At 34.5% G+C, this 15152-nt stretch overlaps 1 protein-coding gene across 1 annotated transcript in view; it reads left to right on the forward strand.

Annotated features, from left to right (window-relative positions):
- KCNH8 (potassium voltage-gated channel subfamily H member 8) overlaps positions 1–15152 on the forward strand; it is a 363798-nt gene that overhangs the window by 330421 nt on the left and 18225 nt on the right. The window contains exons 14-15 of the mRNA XM_069473285.1: positions 1540–1646; positions 4078–4154. Coding sequence (XP_069329386.1) covers positions 1540–1646; positions 4078–4154 — 184 coding nt within the window. The remainder of the gene's footprint in view (positions 1–1539; positions 1647–4077; positions 4155–15152) is intronic.

The following is a 15152-nucleotide window of genomic DNA, read 5'->3' on the forward strand; positions in this document are numbered from 1 at the left end:
GGCTTTGTTTTTAATTTAAAAAAAAAACCACTTTAGAATCAACTAAAGGTGATTGAGGGTAAAAATTCATGACTTGAAAAATATGGAAGGGGGTTGGCTACAGTTCATGATAGCAGTGACAGTCATCAAAATCACATAATAGCTGGATACTAAATAGAAGCAAGAAAAAAATTTGAGTGCAATCTATGTTCCATATACTTTGCTAGATAATTTCACATTCACTATTGCATTTATTCTTCTCAGAAGCCTATAAAGTAGTTCATGTTATCTCTGTTATAAAGTTGTATTAATAAGAATTGAAAATCCATGGTTGAATATTTTGTCTAAGATCTCAGCAATATTAAGTACTGAAAGCTGGATTCAAATTCTGTTTTTCTACTTGTAAAGCAAGTAATCTTTCTGATATATTGTACATTTAATTATTCATTTGAAAAAAAATGTAGCTTATCCATTTAGAGTGAATACTTAGAAAATAAGCAAAACAGGTTTAGTGAAAAGGAGGTGAATAGGAAATTTTCAGGATTTCAGTTGGAGATGACAATTTGAAAATATTGCTTAATTCTTCTTCCTAAATTTTTACTAATATTAAAAATAATAAATTATAAATAGGAGAATGTATCAGAGCTGAGAAAGAAAGGTTTATGTACAATACCATCTGACATTTTCAGAAAGAATATATATTCTATACAGAGAAAATGATTTTGATGTTGACTGTATATTACAGGTGATCTTTATTTTCTGATTTTTTATTACCTTTATGTTTAAATTTTCTATAATAGACTTGCATTTTTAAAAAAAATAAGGAGTGTGCTAGATATTATTTACCAAGGAAAGAAGACTAAAGTCCTGACAGTAATTTAAATATAATTCTTTAACTCTCACAGTTAGAGTTTTGTCCAAGTCTAGAGTGGAGGTGTTATCAAATTTATTTTCTGTGATGCAATAATCATTACGTTAAAGTATTTTTGCCTAAATAAAATAGTGATTTTTTTTTTTTTTTTGAGACAGAGTCTCACTCTGTTGCCCGGGCTAGAGTGAGTGCCGTGGCGTCAGTCTAGCTCACAGCAACCTCAAACTCCTGGGCTTAAGCGATCCTACTGCCTCAGCCTCCCGAGTAGCTGGGACTACAGGCATGTGCCACCATGCCCGGCTAATTTTTTCTATATATATATATTTTAGTTGTCCATATAATTTCTTTCTATTTTTAGTAGAGACGGGGTCTCACTCTTGCTCAGGCTGGTCTCGAACTCCTGACCTCGAGCGATCCACCCGCCTCGGCCTCCCAGAGTGCTAGGATTACAGGCGTGAGCCACCGCACCCGGCCAAAATAGTGATTTAATATGAATTTAGTTAAGAGGACTTCTGTATCTTAAAGCTTTGAAACTGAGTATAAATATAAGGCTAATGGTTGCCATATTGAATAGCACAGCTCCAGAGTATCTAGAATTTAGAAATTTAACACAATATTTTTTAAAGTCTTCTAGTAATACTGGAATCCATGAATATAAATGCACAACCAATTTCCTTTATTTTAAATAGGATTGTTGATGGAATTGAAGATGGAAACAGTAGTGAAGAAAGTCAGACTTTTGACTTTGGCTCTGAACGAATCAGGGCAGAGCCCAGAATTTCTCCTCCTCTAGGAGGTAAGCTCTATATTTAGTCTTTTCCGAAGGGGCAATATTTCTTTTTAACTTGTAATGTTTTTCATTGGCATCTTGTTGCCTTCTCATTCTCAGAATATTCTCTACATGATAGAACTTTACCAATGCCATTAAATAATTTGACTTAGGTCTGTGCCAGCTCCAAGTTATTATGATATTATTTGGAATTGTTCCTTTGTCTAGCCTAGATGACCTGTCATTTAGCAGCCAAGGTGAATTTGGTTGAGAAGACTCAAATTTCTGCTATTCAACAGAGGATAACCATGTTTTTCTGTTATAAATTTAGACTAATTCACAAAAACATTATCTAGAGGGAATGCCATGTTGTTTGTGCTCTGTAGGAACATTGGTTATATTAGAGGTTATATATTTGCAGTTTTTCAGTGGATAAAGAGCTTCAGAAGTATTAATATGTAAACATGTTGGAAATGGTGGAGAGCTAGATGAAGCACTAACCTTTAGTGATAGTGAATTAATGTAAAGGCACTCCTAACCCTAACCCAAGCTTCTCTCCCTCTCAATCATGAGTTCATTGCTCATAAAAAGGAAAGGAATCTGTCAATATGATGAAGGCTAGAAATGCAAAACTCTAAAGAAGACACACCTGTATTTGATAAGGACAGAAATAGTGAACAGGTGTTAAATAGGCATAGGCAATCCGAAACAATTACCAGCAAACTTTCAGATGCAAGGCCGGCAATCCTCACCCACCCTCTCATCCCTTTTCTAACAAGTTCTAAGACCCTTGTGTTAGGATCTCCTGCTGATTAGAGAGTCCCTTTATGAACAAAGCCAAGCTCCAGAAAGCCATTTGAATGTACAAGTCTGGGGATGTGTCTCTGTTTGGTAGAATACTAGTATTTCATCTAAATCAACAATTCTTTCTAGCATTCATCATCTTTTGCGGAAACTGAAGTGTCCTTTGTAAGACTCCTTGATTGAGGGGGAGGAGAATACAGGAGGTGGAGTACAATCTTGACTTATTAATTCAGTTGACTTACATATGTTAATATTACCCTGCTTGGGGCAAGGGTCAAAGAAATCATAGCTATCATCAAACTGGTGTATTTGCAATGCAAGCTTGTGGTGTGTCTCAATTGGACATTTTCCTTTTTGGCTCACCTGAAGACAACGCACAGAACCTCACCACTTCCGTCCACCTATTTCTGGTCCCACCACCCTCTTAGCTTTCTCCTCTCCCTTACTCCATCACCTACCCCTACACTCAGCCATTCAAGCAACAAGTTTTCTTGACTCAACCTCCTAAATGTCTCTCAGTTCTGTCCAAGACTTTCTATAGTTACTGCCACCGCTCTGCCTGGCCACATCCACTGCTGGCCTGCATTGTTACTAAAAATCTCTCCTCTGTTCTCACACTGTTTTCCATGCAGAGTGAATTTTTTAAAAATGCAAATTTACTTGTATTACCCCACTCCTATGCTTAAAGCCCTAAACTGGCTTTCTATTACCCTTAATATGAAATTCAAGCCTATTGCATAATTATGTTTTTCAATGTTTCTTTTCCCTGCTAGAGTCTAAGCTCCATAAGGGTCAATTATATTTTCTTTATTCATATCCTCCAAAGGAGGGCTAGCCTAATGTGTGTGACCTGCAATCATTTATTGAATGAATGGATTATCTCTGCAAAATATTTCGGCAAAATGAGCTCTTATTACTCTGCTTTAGACTATTTCAAATGACTTTTCTTCCCCCACAAACAAGTTTTCTACTTGTAATTGACCAGAATTAGGATGGTCATATCATAAAATATATATTTATATTCTGTCAAATCCTTTCCACTCCAGCAGCCACTGACTAATCTGTATTTTTGTCCTTGGAAGAAACAAACGTATTTGGGAGAGTAAAGTAGAGAAATAGTGGAGAAAGAGAACTAAAAAATGGAAGAAATTACTATTCAGACTGACACAGGAAGAGACAGGAAAACTGCAGTGGAGATTAGTCCCTGAAATAGAGGTGGGAGGAAACTGTGCCCATCGGCACAAGAATCAATGTTAGGAAAGGGAAGAGGGGAAAAATAACATCCCTTTTCTATGACTTGGGCACTGACTGTGATATGTTTTTAGAGAATGGTCAAAAACGAGAAAATGTGCCGTCTTGGGACATGGTAGAGATTGTGTTTGGGGGGAATATAAGATTTGCCATGGACACATCCAATCACTGTAGTCACCGTTGTCACCATGATGTCTACCTAGTTCCAAAGAGTATAACAGGTGCCAACCAGAGGAGTACAAGAAGCTTGTCTGATCCCAGGAAGACAGAACTTACAGTGCACAGACATCAGAAAAGGTTAAACATGGTAGCTTGGGCTTCCTTTCATATTCTAATTATCTCCATCCTCAAATTTGAGGCTGATTCCTAAAGGACCCATTCTGTGTGTGTGTCGCTTTTTCAGACCCAGAGATTGGAACTGCTGTTCTCTTCATCAAAGCAGAGGAGACCAAGCAGCAGATAAACAAACTCAACAATGAGGTAAGGAGCTCTTTCTTTCGTCATGCAGGAGTGGGAGGAGATGGAAATCCTAGTTCCAGAAGAAGTGCTATATTATAGTAGTTGCAAGCAAGCACTCTGGTATCAGACTGCCGTGAGTGACTCCCCACTCAGCCTCATACAAGCCGTGTGACCTTTGACAAGTCAGTTACCCCCTTCCTGCTTCATTTCCCCACGTGTAAGAAACAGATACTAATAATTCCTGCCTTGTGACCCACTTTGATATTAAGTGAGATAATCTAGATAAATAATTTAGCATAAAGCACTGAATAAATGATAATTATTTTAATTAGTGTCATAAATATATTGATATTTGGTTTAATTGGTGCTTTTTTGACTTTCTTGTGACTTTTAATTTTTAATGAGCAAGATCATTTTAGTCCACAGAAAAATGCTATTTCTTAGGGTAGTCAAATGGTCTAAACTCTGTTCTTTTCTCTGACAAATATTTGCTGTGTAACCTTGGGCACTTGACCTCTCTGGATCTTACCATCTGTCCATGAAAACTAAGGTAAATTTTTAACCACTTTATTGAGGTATATTTATACATCATCAAATTCATTTATTTCAAGTATACAATGCAATGAGTTTTAGTAACTTTATTGAGGGGGTCAGCTATCACCATAAATCAGTTGTAAAATATGTCTTATCCCCCAAGGAAAGTCTCTCATGCCCATTTATAGTTAATCTGTATTCTCATGTCCAGCCCTAGGCAACTGGTCATCTACTTTGTTTCAATAAACTTGCCTTTTCTGGCCATTTTATATAGATAGAGAAGTAAGGTAATTTCTTCATTACTGCTTCAATTTGGGTCTCTCCCCTAAAAACCAAAATGATATAAAACAAATTATGAGACAATATATATGTAAATAATTTGTTTGGGAGGGGTGACACAGGAAGCATGATGAAAGAATAGAGAAGTATGACAGAAAAAAAAAAGGAAAGCCAAACATAAGAGTGTGTTCATGAGATAGTTGAACCTGTGGACATCTGGGGCTCCATCTTGCTGGATAAGAATGAAGAGACTATGTGGGACAACTCAAAATTGTCCCACCAAGGAACAGGGAAAAGTGGAGTTAAGGCTCTTCACGTGGGCCTTGCTGCAGAGGAGACAGAAAAGATTCCTCTGGCAGTAATATGCAGCAAGACCGGAGCCTGCCGTTGGTGGCCTTCAGGATAGACCTAGGCAAGGGCTGTGAGCATGTACAGAATCTTCTTCTAGGAGTAAAGCTTTATTTTATCTGATAACATCTTGGGGGAAAATGTAACTATGTGATGATACTGGTGAGATTTAAGAAAAATTAAATTCATTTAATCTTAATCAGCTTCCAATTATCTGTCATAATGGAGAACTGAGGAATTTGTCATAAAATCTGCAGATTTCTCTTAAACCTGTGTTTCTTCAGCTTAGTGGAGATGAATGTTTTACTGCCATCTCTCCTTCTGCACCTACACTCTCTGGAAGTGAGATTGTTGCTAATAAGAAGTAAGGGAGTCAAGGGGTGGACTAACCAGACAGGAAAGGAAAAATTACATGGTCCACTATCTGGATCAAAAATCCTTAAATCATAAGGATTTGACCATGTACTGGATAACTCAAATAACCTCTTGTTTAAAATATACCAAAAAAACAAAACAAAACAAAACAAAACAATCTAAACGCCCTGTTGGAGAACTGTATATTAACCTTGTATTGTACAGTTTCTCTTCAGATATTGTTCTCAGCTAAATCCACTCATTAATACCATTTGAATTCTTTCCCCTCCTCGTTAAGAAGAGCATTTAATGATTTTAAGAACTGATTGGCCTGTATCTTAGTTCAAATATTAGAGTTAGTGATATTCTTGGTGGCGGAAGCTGGGTGTCTTTATATCTTCGCCTTTCGGAATATAGATAATTTTTTCAGATTAGCACTACAAATCCACACACTATATTACTTTCCTTTGACAATGTTAGCTGTTAAAGATCTGTTAAAACAGGTAGGTACTTAAAAAACAAAATATTTCTCCAGTATGATTCTGTACTCATGATTGCTTTTCTAGTGAGATGACAAATCTTTTTATCTTGTCATACATCGAAATAAAAAGGGTAAGATAAAATATCAAGGTCCAATTATCCTTCCCTAAAGAATTAGTTTTCCTTATAGGAAAATATCTGCTCTATTCATAGTTGAAGCTTAAGTAGAAAAATCTTATCCTTTACACATAATTTCATTTATACACAGTCTTGACCCTTTGGGTAGTGAATTAAAATCTGCTAAGACAGGCAGAATAAAGATAAAATTGACTTCAAACTGTAAAATTATCCCTCTTCTAACCTTTATTTCTTGTTTCCTTACATCCCCTGTAATGTTTATATTAAAAAAAAAAAACAGTGTTTTTAAAAGTCCAAGCCTAATTTTCCCATTTTGCCTATTTCCTGCTATTCACATATGTGATCATTTGATTGCCCTATTCTTTGGTTAGTAGCAAGCAAGAGAAGAATTGATAATAAACGTGGGATGTACTGCATAATAATAACTGCCATCAAAAGGGCAACCCCAAATATGTATGAGGCATGTCATGCAGACTATGGGGCATTGTGTGAGGTGTCAGAGCATTGTAGAATCCCTGTTCTGATACTGATACTTGCTTAAAGATTTAAGATATAAAGAAATTGGTCATTGGTGTGTGCATTTCACAATCATAGTCAGCTGGATAAATATGGAACGAAAGTCATAGAAGGAACAATATTGGTAATTACTTACATTCACGGAATAGTTAGGAGATTTAAAAGATGTAGGGCAACTGCTAATATTAGAACCCTTTGACGACATTGCCATTGCTTTACAGCAGAGTAAGAAATAGTGAGATTCTAAGGAAATTCTTTGAAAATAACAACAAAAAGTCACTATGGGGGCCAATGGCTGTGTAAGTTAAATGTTCCACTTCTGAAAAGGTTTGTAGGTAAAGCTTAGACTGCTTTCTCATTTCTGAAATTTGGCTGACCCAGAAAGACACTGCTGCAAAGCCTAACAAGAGAAACTGTGCTTTGGCACAGCAGGCATAAGGCATAAAACACACTATTGGAGAAAGAGAATCAGCTTTGGAAAGAGACAAATATTTAGATTCCTAATCTGCAATTTCAACAAGGTGTTTACCTTCCCTAAGCTCAGATTTTTCGTCTATTAAATGGTAATCATAAAATTGGTGACAGAGGATTGTTTTGAGAAGCTAAAACCACATGTAAAGCATTGAGCATGATCTCTTCCCTTAGTAAGTGTCTAATTCATGCTGATTGGTTCCTCATACAAAGTTATGCTTCTATTCAACTAAGAGTGACTCTCATATAAGCATCTTCTAACAGTGCCAAGTACTGAGTAATAAGGGAGAGAGAGAATCAATGTTTATGGAATAAAATGAAAATGAATGGACTTAAGAAGAACATGTTTGATCATGAAAATGACTACTTTCGCCTAAGAGACTTTCCTTTGCTCTGAAGATACTCAATATGAAATTGTAATAGAAAATAATATGGCAGATTGTTGATATTTCAAAGCATCTTATTTTAGCTAAATTGTTTGATGTAACTATGCCACCGTATTCATTTAGAAAAAAAAAAAACACTTACTCTGTAAGACTTATAGATTTAAGGGCAAATAGATTCAGTATACCAATTGAACAATGCCTGACCATTACCTGATACTATAATAAACATATAAATGGCAAAATGATGACAAAATCAGGCAGAAAAGAATCTGCTAAGCTTAATAGAAAGATAAGCATAGCCATATCTGTGTTTTCAAAATTAAAGAATACAGGTGGCTTGTTAGGGCATACTTGCTCACCAAAGTATGCTTTGGCTTGAATGCTATAATTGCCATTTTTTAGCATTTTATTTTGCATGCATGTAAAGGAGCCATGGTTAGTATTAGGTCATGTTAACCCATCTTGAGTCTTAAATATACTAGGGAGAAAGAAATGTGTAACATGCCTAAACAAAAAAATGAGCTTTGTAGAAATATAACAACTTACATTTTTTTATAGAAAGTAGTCTGGCTTATACTAAGTATTAACTCTTTTTTTAGTTAAGTTTATTAAGATATAATTAATATATCATACAACATATAATTCACCCATATGAAGTGTAAATTTTGATGGCTTTTAGTATAATCACAGAACTGTGCATCCATAATCATAATCAATTTGAGAACATTTTATTACCCGGCAAAGAAACCTCATAGCACATAGCCATCACCCCTAACCACTACAGTGCCCCCACCCCTCTAGCCCTAGGCAACCATTAATCTACATTCTGCGTTTATAGATTTGCCTACTCTAATCATTTCATATAAATGGAATCATCAATATGTGGTCCTTCGTGATTGGCTTTTTTTCACTTAGCATAATGTTTTCAAGGTTCACCCATGTTGTGGCTGTATGCAGTACCTCCCTCCTTTTTATTGCCAAATAATATTCCAATGTACGGATATACTGCATTTTGTGTATCATTCATCAATTGCTAGACATTTGAGTTGTTACCACTTTGGGGCTAACATGAATAATGCTGCCATTAAACATTCATGTACAAGTTTTTGTGTCAACCTATGTTTTCATATCTTTTGGATATATACCGGAAGTGAAATTGCTGGATCATATGATAACGTTATGTTTAACATTTGAGGAACTGCCAGAGTTTCTCTCAAAGCAACATTCTTTTTACATTCCCGACAGCAGTATATTAAGGTTCCAAGATCTTCAATTCCTTGTCAACAATTTTTATTTATTATTATCTGACTGGTTTATTATAGGTGTACTAGTGTGTATGAAATGCTATTTCATCATGGTTTTAATTTGCATTTCCCTGATAGCTAATAATATTGAACATCTTTCATGTATTTATTGGCCATTTGTATATCTTCTTTATAGAACTGTCTATTCACATACTTGACCCATTTTAAAATTGAGTTGTCTTTTTATTATTGACTTATAAGAGTTCTTTATATATTCTAAATACAAGTTCCTTATCAAATATATGATTTACAATTTTCTTTTCTTATTCTATAGGTCTTCCTTTCATTTTTTGATGGCATCCTTTGAAGCACAAAAGTATTAATTTTGGTCTTATCCAATTTCTCTACTTTTTCTGTTGTACCTTGTACTTTGGGGGTTGTATCTAAGAAACCATTGCTTATCCCAAGGTCATGGAGATTTACTCCTATGTTTTCTTCTAATAGTTTAATAATTTGGTCTCTTACATTTAGGTCTTTGATCCATTTAGAGTTGATTTTTATATGTAGCTTGAGGTATGGGCCCAATTTCATTTAATTTTTTGTATGAATATCCAATTGTCACAGCACCTTTTGTTAAAAAATTAAGATTTCTTTATTGAATGGTCTTACTTCTCTTGTCAGAAATCAATTGACCAAAAGTATGAGGGTTTATTTCTGGATTCTCAGTTTCATTCTATTGATCTGTATGTCCATCTGTATGCCAGTACCATGCTGTCTTGACTAATATAGTTGTAGTAAGTTTTGAAATGGGGAAGTGTGGGTCTTCCATCTTTATTCCTATCCTTCAAGGTTGTTCTGACTATTCTGGGTCCCTTATAATTTCATATGAATTTTATCATTAGCTTGTCTGTTTCTACAAAGAAGTCACTGGGCTTCTGATAGTGATTGTATTGACTCTGTTGATCAATTTGTAGAGTACTATCATCTTAACAATAGTAAGTCTTCTGATTCATGAAGATGGAATGTTTTTTCCATTTATTTATATCTTCTTTAATTTTTTCAACAATACTTTATAATTTTCAGTCCACAATTTGTCCACTTCTTTGGTTGAATTTATTCCTGAATATTTTATTATTTTTGATGCTATTATAAATAGAATTGTTTTCTTACTTCATTTTTGGAGATAGTTCATTGCTGGTATACAGAAGTATGACTGATTTTTGCATTATCAGCTTTTATCCTGCAATTTTGCAGAACTTATTTAATACTTCTAATACTGTTGGGATGGATTCTTTATTATTTTTCTGTTTAAGATCACATCATCTGAAAATAGAAATAGTTTTCCTTCTTCTTTTCCAATTAGAGTGTCTTTTTTTTTTTTTTGACAGAGTCTCACTCTGTTGCCTGGACTAGAGTGCCGTGGTGTCAGCCTAGCTCACAGCAACCTCAAACTCCTGGGCTCAAGCAATCCTCCTGCCTCAGCCTCCTGAGTAGCTGGGACTACAGGCATGCACCACCATGCCCAGCTAATTTTTCTCTATATATATTTTTTTAGCTGTCCATATAATTTCTTTCTATTTTTAGTAGAGACGGGGTCTTGCTCTTGCTCAAGCTGGTCTCAAACTCCTGAGCTCAAACAATCCACCCGCCTTGGCCTCCCAGAGTGCTAGGATTACAGGCGTGAGCCACCGCACCCGGCCTAGAATGCCTTTTATTACCTATTTTTGTGTAATTGCCCTGGCTAAACTTCCAGTACAATTTTGAACAGAAGTGGAAAGCAACATCCTTATTTTATTTGTTATCTTGGGGGAAAATCTTTTAATTTTTCATCACTGAGTATAATGTTAGCAATGGGTTTTTCTTTTTTTTCTTTCTTTCTTTTATTTTTTTATTTATTTTTAAAATGATTATGGGTACATAACAGTTGTATATATTTATAGAATACATGTGATGTTTTGATACAGGAATACAATGCAAATTTATCAAATCAGTGTAATTGGGTCATCCATCACTTCAGGCATTTAACATTTTTTGTGTTAGGGACATTCTGATTCTACTCTTTTAGTTATTTTAAAGTATACTCTAACTTATTGTTGGTTATAATCACTTTGTTGTGCTATAAAATATTGTTCATTCTAACTATATTTTTGTACACATTAACCATCCTTACTATATCCTTCACTCCCCATTACCATTCCTCGCCTCTGGTAACCATCATTTTACTCTCTATATCCGTGAGATCAATTGTTTTTAATATTTAGCTCCCCCATATGAGTGAGAATATGCGATATTTGTCTTTCTATGCTTGTCTTATTTCATTTAACATAATGTTCTCCATCTACATCCATGTCATTGCAATTGGCAGAATTTCATTCTTTTGTGGCTATATAATATTATTACACCATGTATATGTACTACAATTTCTTTATCCATTCATCTATTGATGGATACTTAGGTTGATTCCTTATCTTGGCTATTGTGAATAGTGCTGCAATAAACATGGGAGTGCAGATATCTTTTTGATATATCAAATTCCCATCCTTTGGATATATACCCAGCAGTGAGATTGCTGGGTCACATGTACTTCTGTTTTCAGTTTTTTGAGAAACCTCCATACTGTGTTCCATAGTGATTGCACTAATTTACATTCCCACCATCAGTGCACAAGGGTTACCCTTTCTCCACATCCTCGCCAGCATTCGTTATTGCCTGTCCTTTTGATAAAAGCCACTTTAACTGGGGTGAGTTGGTAGGTATCTCATTGTAGTTTTGATTTGCATTTCTCTGATGACTCATGATGTTGAGCATTTTTTCATATACCTATTGGCCATTTGTATGTCTTTTTCTGAGAAATGTCTATTCAGATCCTTTACCCATTTTTTAGTCAGATTATTTGATTTTTTTTCTGTTGAGTTGTGGGAGCTTCTTATATATTTTAGTTATCAATCCCTTGTCAGATGGGTAGTTTGCAAATATTTTCTCTCATTCTATGGGTTGTCTCTTCACTTTATTGAGTGTTTCCTTTGCTGTGCAGAAGCTCTTTAGCTTAATGTGATTTCATTTGTCCAATTTTGCTTTGGTTGCCTGTGCTTTGGGCATAATACTCAAGAAGTCTTTGCCCAGACAAATGTGCTGAAGCATTTTTCCAACGTTTTATTTTAGTAATTTCATAGTTTCAGTTCTTAGATTTAATTCTTTAATCCATTTTCATTTCATTTTTGTATATGGCAAGAGATAAGGGTCTAGTTTCATTCTTCTGCATATGCATATCCAGTTTTCCCAGCACCATTTATTGAAAAGACTGTCCTTTCCCCATTGCATGTTGTTGGCACCTTTGTCAAAGATAAGTTCACTGTAGATGTGTAGATTTATTTCTGGGTTCTCTAGTCTGTTCCATTGGTTTCTGTGTCTGTTTTTATACCAGTACCACAGTGTTTTGGCTACTACAGCTCTGTGTTATAATTTGAGTCAAATATAATTTGAAATATAATGCGGTTCCTCTAGTTTTGTTCTTTTTGCTCAGGATGGCTTTGTCTATTCTGGATCTTTTGTGGTTCCATATAAATTTTAGGATTATTTTTTCTACTTCTGTGAAGAATGCCATTCATATTTTGATGGGGATTGCATTGAATCTGTAGATTGCTTTGGATAACATGGACATTTAAAAAATATTAATTCTTCCAATCCATGAGCATGGAATATCTTTTCAATTTTTGTGTTGTTTATTCCTAGGTGTTTTATTTTATTTGTAGCTATTGTAAATGAGATTATTTTCTTGGTTTCTTTTTCAGATTGTTTACTGTTAGCATACAGAAATGCTGCTGATTTTTGTATGTTGATTTTGTATCCTGCAACTTTCCTGAATTTGTTTATCAGTTCTAATAGTTTTGGGGTAAAGTCTTTAGGGTTCTCTCGATATAAGATCATATTGTATGCAAACAAGGATAATTTGACTACTTCCTTTCCAATTTAGACTCCCTTATTTCTTTCTCTTGTCTGATTGCTCTAGCTAGAACTTCCAGTACTACGTGGAATAACAGTGGTGAAAGTGGGCATCTTTGTCATGTTCCAGATCTTAGAGGAAAGGCTTCCAGTTTTTCCCATTCAGTATGATACTAGCTGTGGGTCTGTCATATATGGCTTTTATTGTGTTGAGGTAAGATCCTTCTGTACCCATTTTTTTGAGAGTTTTTAATCACGAAGGGATGTTGAATTTTATGGAATTCTTTTTCAGCGTCAATTGAAATGATCATATTATTTTTGTCTTCGTTCTGTTGATACAATGTATCACATTGATTGGTTTGCATATGTCGAACCATTCTTATATCCCTGGTATGAATCCCACTTGATTGTGAAGAATAACCTTTTTAATGTGCTGTTGAATTCTGTTTGCTTGTATTTTGTTAAGGATTTTTGCATGTATGTTTATCAGAGATATTAGCTTATAGCTTTCTTTTTTATTGTGTCTTTGTCTGCTTTTGGTATCAGTGTGATACATGCCTCATAGAATGAGTTTGGGAGTATTCTCTCTTCCTTGATTTTTTGGAATAGTTTGGGTAGGATTGGTTTTAGTTGTTCTTTGTATGCTTGGTAGAATTCAGCAGTCATCAGATCCTGGGCTTTTCTTTGTTGGGAGACTTTATTACTGCTTCTATCTCATTACTTGTTATTGGTTTATTCAGGTTTTACATTTCTTCCTGGTTCAATCTTGGTAGGTTTTATGTGTCTAGGAATTTATTTATTTCTTCTAGGTTTTCCAATTTATCAGCAGACTAGTTGCTCATAGCAGTCTCTAATGACCCTTTGGATTTCTGCAGTATCAGTTGTAATGTCTCTTTTTTCATTTCTGACTTTATTTATTTGGGCCATCTCTCTTTTTTTCTTAGTCAATTTGGCTATAGGTGTGTTAATTTTTTTTATTTTTTTAAAAAAAAACAGCTTTTTGTTTGTTGACCTTTTGTATTTTTTTGTTTCAATTTTATTTATTTCTATTCTGATCTTTATTGTTTCTTTTCTTCTACTAATTTTGGGTTTGGTTTGCTCTTGTTTTTCTAGTTCTTTGACATGCATTGTTAGGTTGTTTATTTGAAGCTTTTTTTTTTTATTTCATCTTGTTATTTGAAACTTTTCTACTTTTCCGATGTAGGCACTTATTGCTATAAACTTTCATCTTATCACTTTTGCCATATCTCATAGGTTTTAATATGTTGTGTTTTCATTTTCATTTGCTTCTGGAAATTTTTAAATTTCCTTCTTAATCTCCTCATTGATACACTGGTCATTGAGGAGCATATTGTTTAATTTCCTTGTGTTTGTATATTTTCCAATTTGCCTCTTGTTATTGATTTCTATTTTTATTTCATTGCAGTTAGAGAAAATACTTGAAATGATTTCAATTTTTTGGAATTTTTGAATGCTTGTTTTATGGCCTAATGTGTGGTTTATCCTTGAGAATGATTCATGGGCTGAAGAAAACAACGTGTATTCTGCAGCTGTTGAAAAATGTTCTGTAAATACCTATTAAGTCCATTTGGTCTGTAAGACAGATTAAGTCCAAGGTTTTATTTGTTGTTTTTCTATCTGGATGATCTGTCCAATGCTGAAAGCAGAGTCTTGATGTTTCCAGTGATTATTGTATTGGAATTTATCTCTCTCTTTAACTCCGATAAAATTTGCTTTGTATATCTGGGTGCTCCAGTGTTGGGTGCATATATATTTAGAATTATTATATCCTCTTGCTGAATTGATCCCTTTATCATTATATAACTACCTTCTTTGTCTCTTTTTACATTTTTTGTATTGAAGTCTATTTTACCTATAAAAGAATAGCTATTTTATCTATGGAAGAATAGCTACTCCTGCTCTTTTTTAATCTCCATTTGCATGGAATAGCTTTTTCTATCACTTTATTTTTGATCTCTGTATGTCTTTATAGGTGAGGTGGGTTTCTTGCAGACAATGTACAGTTGAATGTTGTTTTTCTTAAACCATTCAGCCACCCTATGTCTTTTGATGGAAGAGTTTAGTCCATTCATATTCAGTGTTAGTATTGATAGGTAAGGACTTACTACTGCCATGTTGTTATTTGATTTCTGGTTGTTTTATGGTCTTCTCTTTTCTTTCTTCCTTCCTTCCTGTCTTCCCTTGTTAAAAGTGATTTTATCTGTTACTGTGTTTTGAATTCTTGCTTTTTATTTTTTGTGTATCTGTTGTAGGTTTTTGTTTGAGGTTATGAGCCTTGCAAAAAAAATTATATCCAATTATTTTAA

The sequence above is a fragment of the Eulemur rufifrons genome, chromosome 7 (assembly GCF_041146395.1).
Source record: "Eulemur rufifrons isolate Redbay chromosome 7, OSU_ERuf_1, whole genome shotgun sequence".
Taxonomy (NCBI): domain Eukaryota; kingdom Metazoa; phylum Chordata; class Mammalia; order Primates; family Lemuridae; genus Eulemur; species Eulemur rufifrons.